A 21,380-nucleotide genomic window follows, 5' to 3' on the forward strand; every position below is an offset into this window, starting at 1 on the left:
GCCGGGATGGGGCGGGGCCGAGCGTGAAGTGAACCGCCTGTACGACGGGATACTCGGGCTGCTGATGGTTCTCGCCTCAGGACGACTCATCCAGTGTTTCTCCAGACGAACTGAACTGACGCCCGCACGCCGGTCCTTCGTGTGTGTGTGTTCGGTTCCTCATTCAGAGGTTCGCTCGTCTGCTCATGTGAATTACTCCACCGTTCAGATCATGTTTGATTCCATCGCCACTCGTTCCTCTTCACACAGACGGTGGATTTTCCTGGTCTTGTTCAGTGGCCGTCAGTCAGTGCAGGAAGTGTGACTCTGCTGTATTGAGAGTGTGTGTGTGTGTGTGCCTCTTGCCCTGTGTCATGATCCTGCTGTTGTGTCTTCAGATATCTGTCTGCATCAGCCACTTTGGATGACATTACCCGCTCAGAAGCGTGAGTTGACCCTTCCTCCTTCCTGCTCGTGTGTTCTGTCTGTAGATGAGCTAAGGTTTCTTTCTTTCAGTGTTTCTGTTTTCCCTCCATCTTTCAGTGAGGTGGGACTGTCTCTCCTGCTTGTTTTTGATTGCCTCCATGCTTCATTTCTTTCCTTTTGTTTTTCCCTTCTGCTGTTTTGCTCCTGTGACTGTGTCGGTGCTGCAGTTGTTCTGGATGTTTGCGGAGGTTTGAAGGGATCTTCTGCTTTACTTCGGTTGGCCGTGTGGATTTCACGGTGATGCTAGAGCTCAACCCTGCTTTCCCAATCTAATGATGAGAAGACAGAACCGAGGCCGTACGGGTGTGGACACACTCCTGTTAGTGCAGGACACCCAGTCTGCTCATGTCTTCTGCAATCAACCTGAAGACATTAAAAAGACTTCGTTAAAGGAACAGCGTCTAAAAATGGCCCCAACCGGTCCAGACCAGGGAATGTTGCCCTAGTGACTCTGACCTTTGACCTCCTTGGCCCCGATTACACCAGTATGTTTTCAAGTGAAAACTTCCGTCGTGGTTTGTGTGTCTGTTTGGACGACAACGCAAATTTGTTGAAAGAGCGACTTTGTGGAAACGCTCAGACTCCATCTGTGTGACGACGGTGGAAACTCTGCTGCACATGGTCAGATGGACTCATGACTAGAGGAATAATGTTACAATGTTTTCTACACGTGGAACCGATCACACGCTATCTCTTTCTGTTGCAGTTGTGCTATGTGACCACTAGAGGGCTCTGTCGCCACTGAGATATAGTGCTTCATAATTACATTAAATCAGACTAAAGCGCCACCGTTTCAGATATCAAGTTGATGATTTGTTCACTAACTGTCTTTTCACATTTCTTTGATTTCTTGCATATAAAATTCCTCATTCTAGCTTGTGAACCGCCAGCGTTAGCTCGCTGCTAGCGTTAGCTCGCTGCTAGCGTTAGCTCGCTGCTAGCATTAGCTCGCTGCCAGCATTAGCATCGATGCTCGCAGCAGCGTCTCTCCCTCCTGCTTGTTAGGGTGTTTCTATGACAACTGATCTCTCATAGGTCCTGTATCTGACACAGCCGACACCCAGCAGTAGTTCCAATTTGAAAAGCTGGAAAGCAACCGTTTGTTCGTTCGTTCATGAGTGAGTGGGTGACCCGCTGGCTGCTTTAGTGCGCCGTTCAGAAGACGCGTTCAGTCATTTATGAATGAATGATGTAGTGATTTATTTATTTATGCTCCGACAAACTGAAAGAAACGTCGGCTATATTTAGATTTAGTCCAGATGAATCATTTTCATTCGTTCCTGGAAAAAAAAAAAGTTTTAAAAATGATGCCTTGTTTGTAGATCAGTGGTGAAATGTTTCAGATCCTGCAGAAATTCCCTTCAGGTCCCGACGCAGTGACTCGCTGTGACTCCCTGTAGCCGTTAGCATGCTAGCAGGGTGGAAAGGGTCCGTTAAGAACAGCTGCAAAGCATTGAGCAAGGCACTGGCCTTTGTACCGCCGTCATGCTAAACGTGTAGCCACAAGCTACTGGGCCGTCCCCTCGCCACGTCGCTACCAGGAAACCCTGGAGGGGCGGAGCCTGGCTCCCTCCATCCTGATTGATCCGTTAACAGAGAGTACATGAGTTGCTCCAACATGTGGGTTTGTGGTAAATGGACTGACAGATGTGGTGGTGGTAAGCTGCTACTGTAGCCACAGCTGCCCTGGGGCAGACTGACGCCATCGGCCCCTCCGAGCACCAACCATTCACTCTCACACTACTTTCATACGTAGAGGAGGTGGGTGAAGCGTCTTCCCCAAGGACACAACGACAGTTTTACGCCTGCGGTAGCGGGGATCGAACCGCCAACATTAGGGTTATGAGACGACCCGCTCTACCATCTGAGCCACTGTCGTGGTCCGAGCGGAGGCGTCTCGGCGTCGGACCAGCGACCGATGGCTGTGAAGCTCCGCCCCTCCAGATGGTGGAGTCCGTCCTCCTCTCACAGGCTGAAAAACTTCCTTTAACACGCCGTGTTTTCACTAAGACTCCTTCACAGCGAGTCATGGAAGCGAGTATAAACATCGAAATCACCTGTTTTTGTTTTTTTTCTTCCCTTCATTGGCCCAGTTTACATGGGTGTTTTTTTCAATCTGATTGTAAACAATCGTATTAGAGTGTATTCATGTACGGCATACAACGCGATCCACGATGAATCCTCGTTTACGAGGACCCTGGTGAAGTGGATTATACAGCGTCCTGTGACATGAGGACAGAGTCTCTGGAGGACCTTCCAGTCTTCCTCTCTGCAGCAGCAGTCCTCAGCGCCAAGCAGAAAGTTTTTATCTGCTGATCTCTGCTCAAATAACGTCCCGACATCTCCATGAGACGCTGCTGAAGGAGCGCTGCTCCCCTGGCCGGAGCACCGCCGCCGAGCGCCACGTCTCGGTGTGAGCTCTGCTCCGCATGCCGGTGTTTTGAATTAACTGGTGCCCGTGTTAACTTGTGACCAATACATGACTGAAACATGTAGTCGTTAGGGGTGGGCGATATGGCAAAAATGTCATATTACGATTTTTTAAAATCAAGATGATGATTTTAACACGATTCTTTTTTATATTGATTTTTCTAGACTAATTTGCAAGTTTGACCATTTTTTTCCCATGTTAAACATATAAAACATATAAAATGTATTTAAACATGTAAAACCCTATAAGGAAAAAAAGACAATTTAAGCTAAAAAAAAACAGGCTTTAATTTAAATAGTTTTCTTTTCTAATCAAAATGTGCAATGAACACAAAAATAAAGACAAAAACAATTTAACTTTAATATCTATAACTTGAGTGAATAATACAGCTGCTTGAGAACAATTTTTTATTCAGAGATCTAAGCTTTTATCTCCTTTTAAAAATAAGGTAAAAGATAATGAGCAATAAAGTACACTTTTGTAACACAAAAAACTAAACGCGTCAAATAGCTTTTTAGCAGTTTTAATGGGATAAAGTTTTAATAGTTGCGCTATATGACCACTAGAGGGCTCTGTCTCCATTGAAATACAGTCCTTCATAATCAATTAAACCAAAGGTTCCACTAGTGATCAGACTAAAGGGTCGTTTCAGCTGTTAACTTGATGGTATGTTCGCTAAGTGTCTTTTCACATTTCTGTGATTTGTTGTATATAAAATCCCTCATGCTAGCTTGTGAACTGCTAGCGGTAGCTCGCTAGCTAGTGTTAGCATCGGTGCTAGCTTCAGCGACCCTCCCTCCAGCTTTTCGGGGTGTTTCTATGGCGGCTGATCTCTTGTAGATCCCGTACTGCTGCTGTGAACCAGCTCTGCCTGACCCAGCCTCCACCCAGCAGCAGCTCCAGGCAGAGAAGCTCCACAGCGCTCCGCTCGCTGTTAGCTGCCTTTGCGTCCCTGAGTCAACATGAACTCAGCACTGGCTGTGGCTGTTTGTTTTTTTTTTTTTTTTTAATCATCTTTAATGTTGCTCTGCGTGTATCTATTATGTATGTAGATTACTGCACTAGAGGGAACATTTAGTTAATATTATCTGAAGCTTTCAGGTAACACCCTCACTCCAAAAAATATTATATATAGGTGAAAAAAGAACGAGGAGGGGAACGTGCCCTATAGACGGTTTAACGATCTTTCTGATTTATGAGGTCGTCCTTTAAAATCCTCAACGATCTTATATCGTCATATCGCACACCCCTAGTAGTGGTTCTAGTGAACGTCGGTTATCGACAGTTACAGTGAGTGTATACGTTTAAAGTCTTTTGTGAGTCTTTAACAACTGCTGTTATCAGCATGTGTTTACACAGACCTCCGCCGTCATTCGTTAACACGGGAACCAGTTAATCCATAACACCAGCGGGCGATCGCTCGTATTCCGCTACAGAGCTCTTTATACAACTCGCTGTTGTGCGATTTGGTTCCATCTGGCCTCTCCAATGTTTTTTATGTCGGGGTTTTTATTAAAGTGCTTTACAACCACCTTGGTTCTTCTGCTGGTTTTTTGACTGTGCTGCTTCCTGTTTACTGGCACGTCACACACGCGCAGAACAGACACTCCCCCAGTTCAGTCCCTCCGCTGTCAGGCTCGTTTATAAGGGACACAGAGCGGATTGTCAATCGGCGTAGACCACCTGGTACAATCGACTCCAAAATACAATCCGCTCCGAGTGAAGCGGATCCACTCAGTGTTTACATGACACATTTTACAATCGGCTTCAGGTGTAATCCGCTCATACGTGGTCCATGTGAACGTGCCCATTGATTCCTGGATTGGGCGAAGAGCCACGTTTAGAACCGTCCTGTTTCTGATGCTGAGGGAAACTGTTGATTCTGGTTGTGTTTGTGTGTTTTAACGGAGGCAGGTCTGGCTCTCAGAGGTAGGTGCTGCTTCAGACTCTCTTCCAGGGGTTTGGGCGGTTCGGTGCTCAGAGTGCATGCTGGGATGGAGGGATGGGAGCGTTCTGAGTGACGGCGGTGGTTTCGGTGCAGACGGTTCCTCTCAGCCTCCGACTCCCTGCGCTGCTGCTGCTGCATTTAAAGAAACAGGCTTTTGGCTTTTCCTCCTCCGGTTGCTGTGCTCTCCACTCATCCGACGTTTTGGTGTTTTGTTGTTGTTGTTTGGTGTTTTTAACAGCTTGTTTTCTTCAAACTAACATCGTTTGACTTTGTTTTGTGGGCATATATTTGGAATAATACTACTGTTTCTGTCTCTCTTCTCCCTGCCCATCTGCTTTCCTTCATGTATTTTTCATTTTTCCTGCCCCCCCACCACCATCTGCCCCCCCCCTGCAGGTACAAGAAGACTCAGGAGACTCTTTCCCAGGCGGGACAGAAGACCAGTGCGGCGCTCAGCACGGTGGGAACGGCCATCAGCAGGAAGCTGGGCGACATGAGGTGAGGCGCCGCAGAGCCAAGATGGCCGACGCCGGCCGGGCTGCAGGAAGCAATGAGCAGAGACGATCCGGAGCAAAGCAGAGAGAAAATATCAAACGTGGAGCCGCTCTAGACGGTTAGAGAAACTCACTTATTCATCAAGTTTGAGGATAAAAACCAGAAAATGCTTCATGGAGCGAAACCTGAAGCAGCAGCTTGTCTAATTTCGTCGAATTTGGACATTAAAATTCGGCTCGTCGAATTTGGACATTAAAGATACAAAACCTTGAAGGAGACGCAGCTGCAGCGAGGGTTTTAGTGGGAGATCGTTCTCGGCTCACCAGGAGAACCTAAACCAGGTTCTGCTCCGGAGCGTCCTGCTCATTTCCTCTTGGAGGTCAGAGGTCAGGGTTCGTCTCATCATCCTCACGGTCTGCTCCACCCTTCTCATGTGTCTGTGTGTGTCTGTGTGTGTCTGTGTGTGTCTGTGTGTGTCTGTGTGTGTCTGTGTGAGAGTGATTGATTAGAACCTTCCACTCCATCTTCATGCCTGTGTTTCCAGACGCCCATGTTTGCTCGTCCTTTGAGGGTGTGTGTGTGTGTGTGTGTGTGTGTGTGTGTGTTTTTCTCGCTTGTGTTGATTTGAGCCGCTCCGTCTCTGCATGTCGTTCCTTCTTTCCTTCATCCTGACTCCACTGCAGCGTCGTTCGGTTCCCAGTCGAGGCTTTCGTGCAGGGGTCTCCAACCCGGGTCCTGGAGAGCCCCTACCCAGCACGTTCCGTTCTCTCCCTGCTTCAACACACCTGAATCTAACGACTCCGTCCTCAGCAGGCGCAGAGCGAAGCCACAGTGAGCCTGTTACTGCAGCAGGTGTGTTGAAGCAGGGAGAGGACTGAGCGTGCTGGGTAGGGGCTCTCCAGGAACCGGGTTGGAGACCCCTGCTTTAGTGCGAGTGTGTGACGAGAACTCTGACTGGGGACACACACACACACACACACGTGTCCCGTCACCCTGGAGGACAATGTCCATGCCGATGTCTTTCTGCTGACATAACGGAGCCCGGTGGACGGACGCCTCAGAGCCGACAGTCAGATGAACTCTCGCTCTACTGGCATGAATCCAAAATATCAAACCAGGGGAGAAGAGGCGACTGTCAGCAGACTTTCCTTTATACGGGACAGAATTACAACTTTCACATTTTCAGATCTGCACTGTGGAGGAAAAGATTGGGGCAAATTTAGTGATTGATTACTTTGATTTCATCAGGTCTAAAAACCTGCCTGTCGAACAAATAGAAACGTCGTGTGAACGAGCTCCAATTGAAGTACTGGGCTCATTTTCTGGCTCCTTTTCAAAACACCCAGAGCCAAAACAGCCAACGTGTTTCTGCCGTTTCCATGGAAACGCATCGACGTTTCACTGGAAACACAAAACTTTCCGGAAGCGGAAACGGAAAACGATGCGTTTTCACTTGAAAGGCCGCCGTGTGGACGGGGCCTGGATGACAGGGAGTGACAGGAAGTGGATGAATGGGACGACAGGAAGTGGGTGGATCTGTGACAGGAAGTGGGTGGATCAGGTGAAGGTGTGGTTCTCCCCGTGGGTTCCAGGATTCCTCTCTGCTCTCCAGTGGAAATGTTCCTCTGCCTCCTCATCCCCGCTCAGCTCCTGCTCCCTTCCTGTGTCTGTGTGTGTCTGTGTGTGTCTGTGTGTGTCTGTGTGTGTCTGTGTGTGTCTGTGTGTGTCTGTGTGTGTCTGTGTGTGTCTGTGTGTGTGCGTGTGTGTGTCTCTGTGTGTGTCTGTGTGTGTGTCTGTGTGTGTGTCTGTGTGTGTGTCTGTGTGTGTGTCTGTGTGTGTGTCTCTGTGTGTGTGTCTGTGTGTGTGTCTGTGTGTCTGTCTCTCTCTGCTGGGCCTCACCTGCTCTCTCCCTCTTCTGTTTGTTTTCCTCTGGCGGCTGCAGAGCTCTGCCTTTCTCTAACTCCTTTAGGTAAGACTAACACGCTCCAGCCAGGAACAAACCTTTCATTCAGTTTTACGTGACTTCAGTTCATTTCCACATGTCCAGCATGTCTTCCTCTTACTGTGATTCTGCTGAACTGCTTTATTTATTATTTTAAGTCTGTAAAAAGTGTTTTTCTTCCTCTTTTTTGTTGCTTTTTTGTGAGAATGGAACTGTGTGGAAAATGGTTCTTTAGAGAAAACAGACCGCTCCTTCCCTCTGCTCAGTGTCTGCTTGCTGGTTCCGGTTTAGAGCAGGATAAAGAGCAAGGCGGGGAATGTTACTGTGTTTTCTGGACTGGAAGTCGCACCTGAGTGTTTCCCTCTCAGAAAAATCAAAAAGCTGTGAGAGGAGGAGCAAAGGAAGCTGCACTCTTCAGTTAAACTCGTTCACTTTAATCAACACGAAGCTCCAGCTGTAACAGTCCAGACTCCCCACCTTCATTTAGACTCTGCGTTTGACCTTTACCCTCTGCTGGGACTCGGCGAGCGCTGCTCACAGCAGCCATGCGGTGGATCCTACCGCCTGTGACCCCTAGGGGTCACTGCAGGACAGCAGAGCCACAAACAGGTGCAGCTTCTGGTCTGGAAAACAGTGAATAATAATAATAACCCCCAGGATTACTAAACCTGCTGCAGTAACCGCATTGGTGTGTGTGTGTATGTGCACGTGTGTGTGCGTCTGCTCGCATTGTAACTCTCTGTCTCCTTTCTTTAACGCTCACAAAGTAGCAACTATTCCATTCGCCACTCGATAAGTATGCCGGCCATGAGGTAAAGTAGCACCAACTGCTCCTTCTGTTTGCACTCCAACACACACACACACACACACACACACACACACACACACACACACACACACACACACACACACACACACACACACTCATGCATGTCTGAGCTCCATATTCTGCTGTGTTGGTTTGTGATTGAGTAGAGACGTGACGGAGTTTCCAGGCTGAATCAGTTTGAGCTTCTCTTTATTTTCGTGTCATTTTGTTTTCTGATGGAGAGACTTTAAATCCGCCGTTCAGAGCGAGAGAAGAAGACGAGTTCAGTAGAATAGTTTAGTTTTTCACCGATGAGTCGGTCGCTGAGGCTAACTTGACGTCTGTGATCCGCAGGAACTCTGCGACCTTCAAGTCGTTCGAGGACAGAGTGGGGACGCTGAAGGTGAGGACACGCTCCCAGGTGTCTGTCAGGACGAGCGGAAAAGAACAGCTGCAGTCCAGTAACAGCGATGTTAGCTGTTAGCAGTTAGCCTTTAGCGATGTTAGCTGTTAGCAGTTCTTTAGTTGGTGGCGCCGGTCCGCCTCTGACCTGGTCTCCTCGTCTCTCCTCAGCATAAGGTGGTGGGCCCCCGAGGGAACGGGGAGGCCGTCGGCTCCCCCACCGACACCACCCCCACCCACGAGAACCCGCCCTTCTGAGCCTCCTCCTCCTCCTCCTCCTCCTCCTCCTCCTCCGCCTCCCGCTGACCGGAGACTGTACTGTTACGCCTCTCCTCCACCTCAGACACTCGCTCAGCCGCTTCAGCCACTCCTCCTTCTGCTGATGATTCATCAATGATTTAGTCTTTCCAGCCCTCGCTCCCTCCCTCCCTCGCTCCCTCCCTCCCTCCCTCGCTCGCTCCGACACCTTAAAGCTCTCTCTCATTAAAGCTCATTCATTCATTCATTCACTCGCTCATCAGACACTTGGGCCCTCGGTTTGTGAGGACTCTTCTGGATGCGGTTCTGGTCTGTCGGTTCTGCTGCAGGTTGAGAACCATCAGTGCTCAAAACTCACTTTTCCCAGTCTCCTCCTTCCCATGATGCACTGTGAGCATGGCCCTCTCCTCCTCTTCCTCCTCCTCCTCCTCCATGCATGCTTCATCTCGGCTGTCTCACACAGACGACCCAGAACAGAACACACACACCTGGATGTAAAAACAGACGAGCCTGGAAGCATTTTGTATTCTAAACAGTTTTTCACGGCTTTGCAGAAACGTTTTTACGTAACTTTTATGATCTGTATAGACGTAGAATCAGTAGATCTATGAGGTCGATGCTGCTCGGGGGCGGAGCTCAGGCTGGGAGGAGGCGGCGGCTGGGACAACAAACACTAGGGGTCGCTCTCTCTATCACACACACACACACACACACACACACACACACAACGTCCTGTCTGTCAGGCAGCCAAGTCAAACTGGAAATAAGACGCGGGGAAGGCTGCTCCCCCCTCCGCCCGCCGAGCGCCCCACCCGCTGAATGTCTCCGCCTCCTCGCTGACCTCACTCCCTCCGACCAGCTCACCTGTTCACCTTCAGCTCCCTTCCCTCCTTCCCTTTAAAAAAAAAAACAAAACAAAAAAACTCCTAGTGAAGGAAACTGATGAATGCACAAAAGCAGCAGCAGGAAACAGGAAGTGTAGACACTAAAGATGAGGAGAAGCTCATAGAGGTGGTTTAATTTGTCGGATCTGGAAGGAGGTGAAAGGTCAAAGTTCAGGAAGTTCAGGCTGAAATGTCTGGAAAATGGATTTCAAGACTTTTTCTTCATGAAACTCCCAGTTTCTCTCCTCCAGCTTCTTCCTGGTTTCAATGTTTTGATAAGCTTTGAAAAAAGTGAGACGGCGATCAGAATCTTTGAAGCTGAGGAGAAAATGTGGAGCGTAACGGCCGATCGCCGCCGCCTTTCAGGACGAGTCGGACGTGACTGGAGCGTTCTCACCTTTAACCCCAAAGTAACAAACTCCCGCGTTTCCCGTGGCGAAGCACCTGCACTCCTCTACACTCCTCTACACATGCTGAATGCTACTAAATGCCTTGATTGCACTCTCTCTCTGTCTCACACACACACACACACACACACACTGACTTACCCCCGCAGCTTTCTTTTGTTTTTCTTTCGTCTGTTGCCAATCAAGTTTTCTGGAAAATGTGACGTTCTTTTGGAAGTTTGTCCCCGACAGTGAACTGCTGCCAAATACTGTCCCCCGGTGTCCACGTCCGGCTGCACGGGGTCGTGAATGTGGATTATTCTGAAGTTCAGAGGGCGTCTGAACAGCGACGGGTAGCAAATATCAACAATAGACGCGTTGAAGAGGTTCTTCTGTCGCCATGACGACGGCCTCGGGCGTCAGTTCGTGTTCCTCTTTGGTGATTTTCTTTTTGTTTCTCCTGTTTGAAGAGGTGGAATCAGAGGCAGGATTCACTTGAAATTCACTTTTAAGTTGCCATCAGTTACAAACACAAGTTGCCAACATTACCTGTTACAGCGTCTGTCAGCGTGAGCGCCCCCTGCAGGAAGACTCGCGCACACTCCGAGAAATCTGAGGCGTTCACGTGGAAATCTGCTTTTAAAGTGTCATGTTTTCACTGGTGTGCGGCGGATCTCATGTCTGACGGAGAAGTGGGCTTTTTTAATGACTTGTTCAGTTGGACTTTTCCTTCTTTTTCCTTCTTTTTGAGTTGTAGCTGCACGTCACACAGCTCCACGTTCTGGGTGCCAATGGGAGGCCGAACATGACGAGCCAGCTCAGAGGACAGTCGAGTTCTCCTAGCGGTATTTAGATCCAGAGCCTAGCTGATGTAGATTGTTAAAAGGGATCAGATTTGGAAACGTGGTGATTTAATTGAGATATATTAAAGAAAAGAAACCTTTTTGTTTTGGTTTTGTTGTATATGTTTGGATATCAATAAAGCATTCCTTTAAATGAAGAAGTTTGTGGTCACTGGGTTCCTGAACATAACACTGCGGAGAGAACTTCTGAATAAAGTGTCAAAATGTGAAGTTAGAAAAATTCATTTTTTTCATGGGTTTAGGATAGAATAGACTTCATTTATCTCATAGTGGAGAAATGAGGAATACTTGAATCATTGATCTATAATCTATGAAAGTTTAATTTTTTGAATGGAATTATGGGAAAATTCTTAAATGACATTCTGATTTTTTGGAGAGGGTCTGTATAAGATGAACCTTGATCTCCGAGTGGAGAGATTCAGTGTGAGCAGCAGCAGCACGTAGAATATTCCAGTGCGCATTACATGTAAAAAACATTGTGCAGTTACGGAACATACGTCAATACACAACAGTTTGTTACAACATTCACCAAAACTTAAGCAGTCGGAAAAGGTTTGTTCCCTGACCGGGAATCGAACCCGGGCCGCGGCGGTGAGAGCGCCGAATCCTAACCACTAGACCACCAGGGAGACTACGAAGCGCTAAAAGGCGATGACGTAATTAAAAAGAACTAATCAGATCCGGAACAAGAGCCAAACATATTCTGTCTTTGGTGGACGGCCCCCTGATTGGTGGAGTGTCTGCTGCTAGGCAACGCGTTCTGCTCGCTGATTGGCTGGTGAGCCTCCGCTTGAATGGCAGCTCGCCAGCCAATCAGCGGCTGCAGCGCTGTCAACACCTGAGCGTCGAAAGTTAATTTTGTCCGTTGTTTTGAGAACAAGTAACTAAAATGAACATATAAGCGTTCTGAAGTCCTTTTTTTAAACTGGCATCTGTGTGAGAATAGGTGAGGTGGGACGGATCTCTGTATTTTGGCCCTGGCGCAGCGGGATCCTGACAGAAACCAAAGTGAAAACTCACTGGCCACTCAGCGACGGGGAAGGCTGCTGCAGCATCTGAAGCGACCACCGAGGAATGCAAAAGCACCCTGAAAAGATGGAAACTGTGTATAACTCACAGTATCTGTTGATAAGATTTTTTTAAATTTATTTTAAAGGTGCATTAAGGAGTTTTTCAACTTTAAAAATACTTATTTTCCCCCATAAATATGTTACACATTTTTAATGTGTACAATGTGCCCTGACATATTCATTGCTAGTACCGCTAACAGCGCTAAATTGTCACTTGAAAGTCTGGTGCCGGTCTGGCACCAGACTTTTTTGGGGGAGAATTTGAAAGGAATGACGTAATGCGTGCTCCGGCTGGCCTGATTTAGTTAAGTTTCGTTTTGTCCGCCATTACTCTGCCAGATGCTCGACCAGACGCCTAACTCGTCTGGTCCGGACTTTCAGACTTTTTCGTTTGGTCCGAACCAAAATGGTAGGTGTGAAACCTCCCTTGGACCCTGGTCCGGACCAAACAACCGGACCTTGGTTCGACCAAAACAGGTGGTCTCGGTTGGGACCAAACGGGACCACGGTCTCGCTCCTGCCCAGTGTGAAAGCATTAGTTTGAAAGGTTCGGACCTTCTTACCATTGACAAGAAATTACGACACGACCGGAAAAAGAAAGCCATCACCAAAACAAAATGAGCCGCGGGAGCACATGGGGAGAGGAGGAGACGAAATGTTTAATAAGTATCTGGTCAGACGATTTTGTAAGGAGCCAACTTGAAAAAGTTCATAAAAATGCAGAAACTTTTCAGCTGTTTTCCGAGAGAATGAAAGAAAATGGATACGAAAGGACGGGGGAACAGTGACATTTAAAGATTAAAAAACTGCGGCAGCAGTACACAAAAGTGCGGGATGCACTGAGAAAAAGCGGGGCATCAGCGACTGAAAAGGATGACTTTCCCTTCTTTGAGGACCTCGACAGCAGTTTAAGTAGTCGTCCGACTGGCTCACCTGTCAACGTTGTTGAGTCTGCATCACCTGCCAACCATGAGCCGGAGCTCGCGACTGAGGAGGTGTCGTTTTCCACCGAAAACAATTCGGAAAGCGGTGAGTAGCTCATCTTGTCCACTACGCTTGCACTAGACATCCATTCATCCCTGTACATTACTTATGATTTGTCTTTCTATTGCAAATCTATCGTGCTTTTTTTCAAATGTATGCAGAAACACAGCCAACCAAAGTGGTGTGTTATTACATCATAAACACTACAGTAGCTCAGACTGCAGGAAAACGGCATCATAAATCACAGAAACACAGTTGGAGGTTTACTTAAAATATATGTGACGAATATATCGTATTCTAACGTTTATGCAAACTTATTTCTCATTCACAGATGTACACACACTTTTAAGTCACTGTAACTCTTGTCAAAATCCACCGGAGAAACAGCAGCTTGGAGCACTGAGGAGGAAGAAGGGCCTGAACCAGCATCGGTCTGTCGTCACAGGAAGAGAAAAAACGAGACTGCAGAAAGAACAGAAGACTACAAAAGGCTCAGGGAAGAGGAACAGCAGGCAGCCACAGCTTCAATGTTCATGAACATGATGCAGACATTAATTCAAACAAAATCCCAACAAAGCCCTGCACAACAGCATGCAACATCTTGGGGTCCAACCATGCATCGGCAGCATTGTCCTGCTCCCCCATCTCCAGGAGAATGGTTCTGCTCAGAGGTCTCCACACACACTGCCTCCACAGGCTGCCCCAGGTCTCTGTGACCAGATGCCACAAAGTGGAGAAATAAGCAGTGGCAGAAAGGACTTCTGGCAGCTGTAGTTTCTTTCACTGAGCCAAGGCCAAAAAAATGAGGCAAGTTCAAGTTAAGTTTGGAGTTAGAAAGAAAACAGAAGGATACAAGAGTGCAGTTAACTTCAGTGAGGGCTTCTTGTTTTTGAGTTTACCATAGGTTCAAAACATACAAGTCAAATACATTGTTTTGCTAAAGAATAAAAAGGCAGTCATGCAGATGTTTGTAAAAGAGCTGGGTTTGTTTAAGGCTCTGTTTATCTTAACAGTTACATGTGTTAAAATGTGTGGTGAAGAAACAAATAAGATCGCAAATATGTTTGACAAGGGAAGTGTTTGTCTGGAAGGAATCAGAATGATCTGAGCATCAATAAAATCAGCTGGACAAATGACTTTCTTTTCAAATTTTGACTCTTTCTTCATCTTTATTTTTGTTCAGTGAATATGATAGCTTCCCAAATGTTGAACAAGCACAAGAAAAAAGTGAACTCATACAAGGTTTATGACATTTACAGAAATATGCAACATTTATTTTGGTTTATTTTTAAAACTATCCAAATTACGTATTAAGGAGAAAGTGATATGCTATCAAACAGAATCCAAAGTTTTTTCAGCTGAGGTAAGGCACCCCATCAACCGATAACATGCACCATAGGTCATCCTCCAGTCGGGTGATCTGACCATTAGCCTGGCTCTCCATCTGGAGCTGGGTCCCCGGGCAGCCCACTGCTCCTTACGGAACGCTTCAGTGGCATCGATGGATGGGTTAAATGCAGAGAACACATTTCGTTGTACATTCACTGTATAATGACCAATAAAGTACCTCACCTTTTCAACTGAGAGATGACAAACATCTTCGAGGGAATTTCATGTTAAAAAAACAAGCAGTGAGAACAAATATGAAACTTCACCGTGTCTCAGTGAAAGGAGTTACATTATGGAACAGCTGCAGTGATGAACTGAAAGCATGTATGGGTAGCTGAGTCTTTATTTCGCCGTCGATAGATTCTCCTCAGAGCAACTTGAAGTTTGAAATAAAACATTCGTTCATTCATTTTGAAAAAAATGTTTGAGTTCAACAAAAAGCAACACAAGGTCACTGAGGATAAAAATAATGACTTCGTTACTGGAGTTACTGTTTTTTTCACTGTTGTTTCACCAAAGAAACAATCACTTTCAAGTATTTCTTGTACTTTGAACTGATCAATGAGCAACGTCCAAAGCCCTCTTTACTGCAGAGCTGAAAAATGAGCACACAGTGCATTTCTGATATTTGCCCCACTGTCACAGCGATCTGCCGGTCTGCAGCGTCCGGCCTGGGATCATGTGCATCACTGTCACTGCAGATGTGCTCCTCATTATGACTTTCACAGAAGTTATGAAGAATGCAGCATGCCAGGACCATGTCACTGACAGAGAAGACATCACAGTCACATCTTTTTAAAAGGCATCTCCAACGTCCTTTCAAACGTCCACAAGCTCGCTCCACTGTCCTCCTGGCTTGACTTCAGCGCTGGTTGAATGCGGTCTGCTCTGCTGCGATCCCTCTGCCCTCTTGGTACGGCTTCATTAACCAGGGCAGCAGTGGATATGCGGCGTCTCCCAGAATGACAAGAGGCACATCAACTTCTTGGATGGTTTCCTGCAAACTTGGCAGAAGTGTTGCGTTCTGTCCTCTCTCATACAGGGATGAGTTTGAGAGAACACGGGCATCATGAACCCTCCCAGGCCAGCCGATGCTGACATCCCAGAACTTCATGTTGTGGTCCACAGCCCCCTGTAGGATCACAGAATAGAAGCCTTTGCGGTTGTAATAATCAGCTGGGTTGTGAGAAGGTGCCAGAATGGGAATATGGGTGCCACCAACTGCTCCTGCACACTGTGGAAACCCCCATCTGTCACGGAATCCTTTGACTATTTCCACAAATTCTGCATCTTTAGGTGTGTGTCGCTATTGTGGCTTCAGATTGTCACTGATAGCAGCAGCAACTTGTTGAGTGAATACTCAAGCACTGGACAGTCCCACGCCAAACAGATGAGAGATGGATCGGAGCTCAAGGTTTGTTGCTAGCCTCCATAAACACACAGCCGCACGCAGCTCGGCCGGCGCTGCCCTGCGGCATCTTGAGTCCTGTCGAGTGAGCTCCGGACGCAGAAGTTCACAGAGAAGCCTAAAAGTTGTTCTTCTCATTCTGAAACTGAGCAGCCAGTCTCTCTCTGTCCGAGTGTCGCATGCGTGCTGCCACCAAGCATGGCAGCGTGCGTGGGTCCAGAGTTTCCTATAAGCAACACGAGTGAAAGAAGACAAAAACACATTAGTAAATGCAATTTACAAATTGTAATTTTAAGAAATAATCCGTTTTTTTTTGTTTTTTTTTAGAATAGTGACTAATAGGACACAAACCAGCACATCCATGTGAGGCTTAATATCTTTATATTTTAAGATCAAGATTAATTTACAATACAAAGAAAAGTTTATAATGGGAGTACTTATATATATATATATATATATATATATATATATATATATATATATATATATATATATATATATATATATATATGTATACATATACATACATATATATATATATATATATATATATATGTATACATATATATATATATATATATATATATATGTGTATATATATATATATGTATACATATATATATATATATATATATATATATATATATATATATATATATATATATATATATATATATATATTATATATATATGGGAGATTCTCCAACTATTCGTGTCCCAGGCAGAAATAACAAAAACCAAAACAGGTTTGTCGTTTTTCATTTATGCTGCACTTACTTGATACAAAATTGAACTTTGTTTTCCTCTGAATGCTGGACTAAAACAACTGAAAATATATAATATGTATGTAGTTTTATTACAACCACCATCAGTTAATGTTTGTGTATATTGTGGTGAAGTAGAACAAATCAAAATATTTCTAAAAGTATGTGTTGGATTTTATGAAAAATTTCACAACCGAATTTGACTGTAGTTGGAGAATCACTCATGTATGAAACAGTCAGTGTCGTGACTTAGCACTTATTCAGTAACATTACACTGCACAACATCTCACCTTACAGATATTAACAGCAGCCTGGACAGGGCGGGCTAACAGTTTAGCTGCTTACATGAAGACTAGAAGTGTTCCTTACTGTGTTGAATAGCGATTTTTCAAGAATGGGAAATTTTATTGTAGTTAAAGTAATACCTCACAATTGAAAGCTTATCTTTTCATAAGTTTTATAACTCATACCTTTTCTCCCGAGTCGGTGTTGTGATGGCTCGCAGGATTGCATTTCGTCTCCTTTCCTGTCGACGGCGGTAAAAGTGTCGCCTGATCATAAAACTCATGAAACGACGTCGGATCAGACTTAAGTAAATCTCGTCAAGCTGTCGCTGATGGTGATACAAAATAAACAAAAATATAATAGTGGGGGAAACGATCTCATTCATCTCATTCATTGTTTACATTTGAAGACGTTTTGCAGCATGTTGACGTCAGACGCCCGCCCAATACATGACCGATCAGTGTAAACTACGTAGACACGCAAAGCACGCAGCTGATGGCGACATCACGTAGTTTTGTCACGTAAGGTCTGTTGGTCCGTTTGCGTTAGTAACAATGTGAAACCACAAGAGACGGAACCAAATGTATACAACGTAACAAAACGCATACTTTAGTTCGGACCGCGGTCCGGACTTTCAGGTGTGAAGACACCCTTATACCCCTCTCCCACTGCAGCTCGCGGGGCGACCCATGTCTGCGACCCGCTAACTATCGCCTTTTTAGATGCCTTTCCCACCGCCTGCAGACCCGCGTCTCACCTCCTGCTGGCGAGCCGCGTCGCTGCGTTTTCCCGCGCTGATGGTGTCCCACGTTGATGACATCATCAGCGCGACGGAGCAAAACTAAAGTAAACAATGCAGCGAAAAACTGTCCCTGTCACCTGTAGACAAATCTCCTCTTCCCCACGGATCAGGGGAAGCTCTCTGGTCTCGCTATCTTGCCACTGCTGGGTCGTCTGGACGAAGGAAATCTCACGCTGTGTCCAGAAACAACAACTAGCGCGCTAACTTAGCCGCGCTGCGTCAACGTTGTCATGTAAGTTCCCGGATGTGTCCCTCCCACTAAAAGCCGGTAGAAAGCTGACCCGGGAATTTACCGGGTCGATTGCAGGGTGAACGACCCAGGTCGAAAGCCCAGGTCAAACCTTCTCCCACTGCCACGACTTAACGGGTTTAAACGGGTTTTTTGGCCAGTGGGACAGGGGTATGAGTGAGCAACAACTGAGCAGGATCTTCCAGAAAGTAAGAAAAGACCAGCTTCTAGCACTGCCACAACTTCAGCACAGACTCCACCAGGTAAAAGAAACTTAAAGGGGCTGTATCATGCTTTTTTAGCTCGTCCAAACCCTAGAAATGGCATTAACATGGTAATAGTTTATTTTTGGCTCTAAGGAAAAGTAATTTTGTGTGAAATAAAAGATTTTCTGGGGCTAATTCTGAAACCAGGAAGAGAAAACGCTCTGTTTCACTGAAAATCCCGCCTCTCCCCCTGTGGACTTTGACTGACAGCTACTTCAGCCAATCAGCGCTTCAAAACAAATACGCTGGCTAGCTTTAGCTCTTTAGCTCTAGCTTCTCTGTACATAAAGACACGCGAAAACGTTGTTTACTGTGAGAAACTCACCAAGCGCAGACCCTCCAGACCCTCCAGACCCTCCAGACCCTTCAGACCCTCCAGACCCTCCAGACCCTTCAGACCCTCCAGACCCTCCAGACCCTCCAGACCCTTCAGACCCTCCAGACCCTCCAGACCCTCCAGACCCTTCAGACCCTCCAGACCCTCCAGACCCTCCAGACCCTCCAGACCCTCCAGACCCTCCAGACCCTTCAGACCCTCCAGACCCTCCAGACCCTCCAGACCCTTCAGACCCTCCAGACCCTCCAGACCCTCCAGACCCTTCAGACCCTTCAGACCCTCCAGACCCTCCAGACCCTTCAGACCCTTCAGACCCTCCAGACCCTTCAGACCCTCCAGACCCTCCAGACCCTCCAGACCCTTCAGACCCTCCAGACCCTCCAGACCCTTCAGACCCTCCAGACCCTCCAGACCCTCCAGACCCTTCAGACCCTCCAGACCCTCCAGACCCTCCAGACCCTCCAGACCCTTCAGACCCTCCAGACTCTTGCTCCTGCTTTATTGTTGCTTTCAGACGATGGTTAAAGTTTATCTCCGTAATCAGAGTTAGAAAAAAGCGGCAACGCTGATTGAGGAGGGCCTGCGGGAGGGGGGGGGGGGCTCAGGGGAGCCAGGAAAAAACACCAGGAAAGCTCAAACACACAGGCACGGAGGAGAAAAGGCGCTTTGGGGGAGTTTTTGGTGAGAACATGACGATATAACAAGGTTAAAACATACAAAAAGTGAATTTTGCATGATACAGCCCCTTTAAATTTTACTTGAGCGCTACTAAAAAAGCGAAGACGGAGTCCCCCTCTTCCGTGCAGGCGAGCCACAGGCATGAGTTTTTCACTAAGCTGCATTACGCCCAAGGCCTGCAGGGGGCGCTGTTTCACATAAAACGTGCAAACTCCTTGATGCACCTTTAAGTGTCAGATCATTTGAAAAGCTTGTGTTTTACAGCTTTGGAAAATTTCTAGCAGTTGCAAGTTGATAACATGTCAAAATAAAGTTGATTTGCAACTCAACAAACAAACAAAACACACATGAAGCGACGGACTCCCCTGAATTGAGGAAGTTGTAATTCCACTTTAGTCCAGCAGGTGGCGGTGATAAACAACTAACAGCTTATATCATTTTTTCAAGATCTGAAAACAGAACCAAAGACCAGAAGTAGAAAGAGAATTGACCATTTGCACTCAAGTAAAAGTACTGGTGTAAAAATACTCCAGTAAGTACAAAGTCCTCCTCTGAAAAACTACTCAGAGCAAAATTTTAGTGGTAACTGCAGCTCAGTGAAATGCTCGTGCCTGTGGCTTGCGTCCATGTACGTGCACGGAAGAGGGGAACTCCTTCCTCGCTCTTTTTATTAATGCTCGAGTAAAATTTAAGTTTCTTTAGCCTGGTGGGTCTGTGGGTCTGTGGAGCTGTGGCAGTGCTAGAAGCCGGTCTGTTCTTACTTTCTGGAAGCTCCATCCTCAGTACTGCTCAGTTGTTGCTCACTAAGCATCTGGCGAAGTAATGGCGGACAAAACGAAAGTTAAGGGAATCAGGCCAGCGGGAGGCGCATTACGTCACATCCTCTCAAATTCTCCCCAAAAAATTCTGGAGCCGGACTGGCACTGCGACTTTCAAGTGACAGTTCAGCGCTGATAGCGGTGCTAGCAATGAATATGTCAGGGCGCATTCTGCACATCATTGAATATTTCTAACATATTTATGGTGGAAAATAAGTATTTTTAAAATTGAAAAACTTCTTGGTGCACCATAAGTCAAGATGTTTTTTTGAATGGGATTTTGACATGGCAGGCCAGGGGACAAACGTATGTTCCCTCATTTCTAAGATTTTTTCTCAAAATGAAACTGTCAGCTCATTTTTATTTTTATACCGCATGTAAAAGGATGATTCAGAGTACTTCAGAGTAACATGGGGACTAATTTTGGAAAATGAGGGAACCTCGGCATGTTCTCGACATGGCGATGTCAAAAGTGTATGTGATGAAGTGTATGAATGTAGTAATAGCCTGATGTAGGTTTTTTACTGAAGTTTAATCTTCAAATACGGTATAAAAGATGTTCAAATGTGAAGGTTATCTCACTGAACAAAACGTGTAAGTAACATACTGTATTTGACTTAATGCTCGCTCTCCTATTTTTGTCCTTGTAGAGAAAACACGAGAAACACCAGGAGAGATACACACAGCTCACAAGCCTGAAAATGAGGAGCAATGAAGCACCCAGTGAAGCACCCCAGCAGCTGAAACTGTAGATATCTAGGCATGTCTCAGAAAAGTGTAGATGCACATATTCTGGACTTCATAGTTCAGGGCCAGCACCCTCTGAGGGCTGTTGAGGAGGAGGCCTTCCAGAACCTTGTGAATCACCTCCAACCAAACGTTTCTATAATGACTCGTAACACAATGAAAATGAAGAAAAACCAACACAAGAAATGAAGAAAAACCTGAAGGCTGCAATGCAAAGATACTGAGTTCATCGGCACCACTGCTGATTGCTGGACAGCACACAGGAAGTCGCAGCACACTGGATACAGCCACAGATTGTAAATAACTGGACAGACCTTTCGTGACGTCACCCGCAGCGTTCCCAACCGCCGTTCTGAAGACTGCAGCGAGTCCAGCAGGACGTCTCCACGTTGAATATTTGAAACAGGAGGTAAATGTGATTGGTCCAGCCCGTCACGTGACCGCATCACGTGACCAGAGGAGGTCATGCAAAACTTTAACTGGCAAAATAAAATCAACAGATGATTTATGTGAAAATCAGAGTCTGGTGAAGCAGCAGGTTCTAGAAACTAGTGACAGAGACCAGAACCTGTTCTGACACCAGGCGCTTTATATGTTTATTTTCACTCTGAAAATCGGCATTTATGAATGGTTCCAATGAGACCGGGGCTCTTTTTGAAACCAGCATCATCGCCCCCTGCTGGAATTTCTCCAGAATTACAGCTTCCGCATTATCTTCATG

General features: G+C 46.3%; 1 protein-coding gene and 1 non-coding gene across 7 annotated transcripts in view; one reads left to right on the plus strand and one right to left on the minus strand.

Annotated features, from left to right (window-relative positions):
• Positions 1 to 11,019, plus strand: part of tpd52l2b (tpd52 like 2b) — an 18,342-nt gene extending 7,323 nt beyond the window's left edge. Inside the window, exons 4-9 of one of the 6 annotated variants that reach the window (XM_030118828.1) lie at positions 378 to 425; positions 5,241 to 5,342; positions 7,282 to 7,308; positions 8,049 to 8,093; positions 8,444 to 8,492; positions 8,663 to 11,019. In XM_030118828.1, the coding sequence (XP_029974688.1) occupies positions 378 to 425; positions 5,241 to 5,342; positions 7,282 to 7,308; positions 8,049 to 8,093; positions 8,444 to 8,492; positions 8,663 to 8,749 (358 nt within the window). In that variant the 3' untranslated portion in view covers positions 8,750 to 11,019. The remainder of the gene's footprint in view (positions 1 to 377; positions 426 to 5,240; positions 5,343 to 7,281; positions 7,309 to 8,048; positions 8,094 to 8,443; positions 8,493 to 8,662) is intronic. The other 5 variants (XM_030118829.1, XM_030118830.1, XM_030118831.1 and 2 more) reach the window with 5 other exon arrangements.
• A 420-nt stretch (positions 11,020 to 11,439) lies between these two features.
• trnae-cuc (transfer RNA glutamic acid (anticodon CUC)) lies at positions 11,440 to 11,511 on the minus strand. The gene has a single exon. It is a non-coding gene; the product is annotated as a tRNA-Glu (tRNA).
• Positions 11,512 to 21,380: the final 9,869 nt, after the last annotated feature.

The sequence above is a fragment of the Salarias fasciatus genome, chromosome 20 (genome assembly GCF_902148845.1).
Source record: "Salarias fasciatus chromosome 20, fSalaFa1.1, whole genome shotgun sequence".
In the NCBI taxonomy this organism is placed as follows: domain Eukaryota; kingdom Metazoa; phylum Chordata; class Actinopteri; order Blenniiformes; family Blenniidae; genus Salarias; species Salarias fasciatus.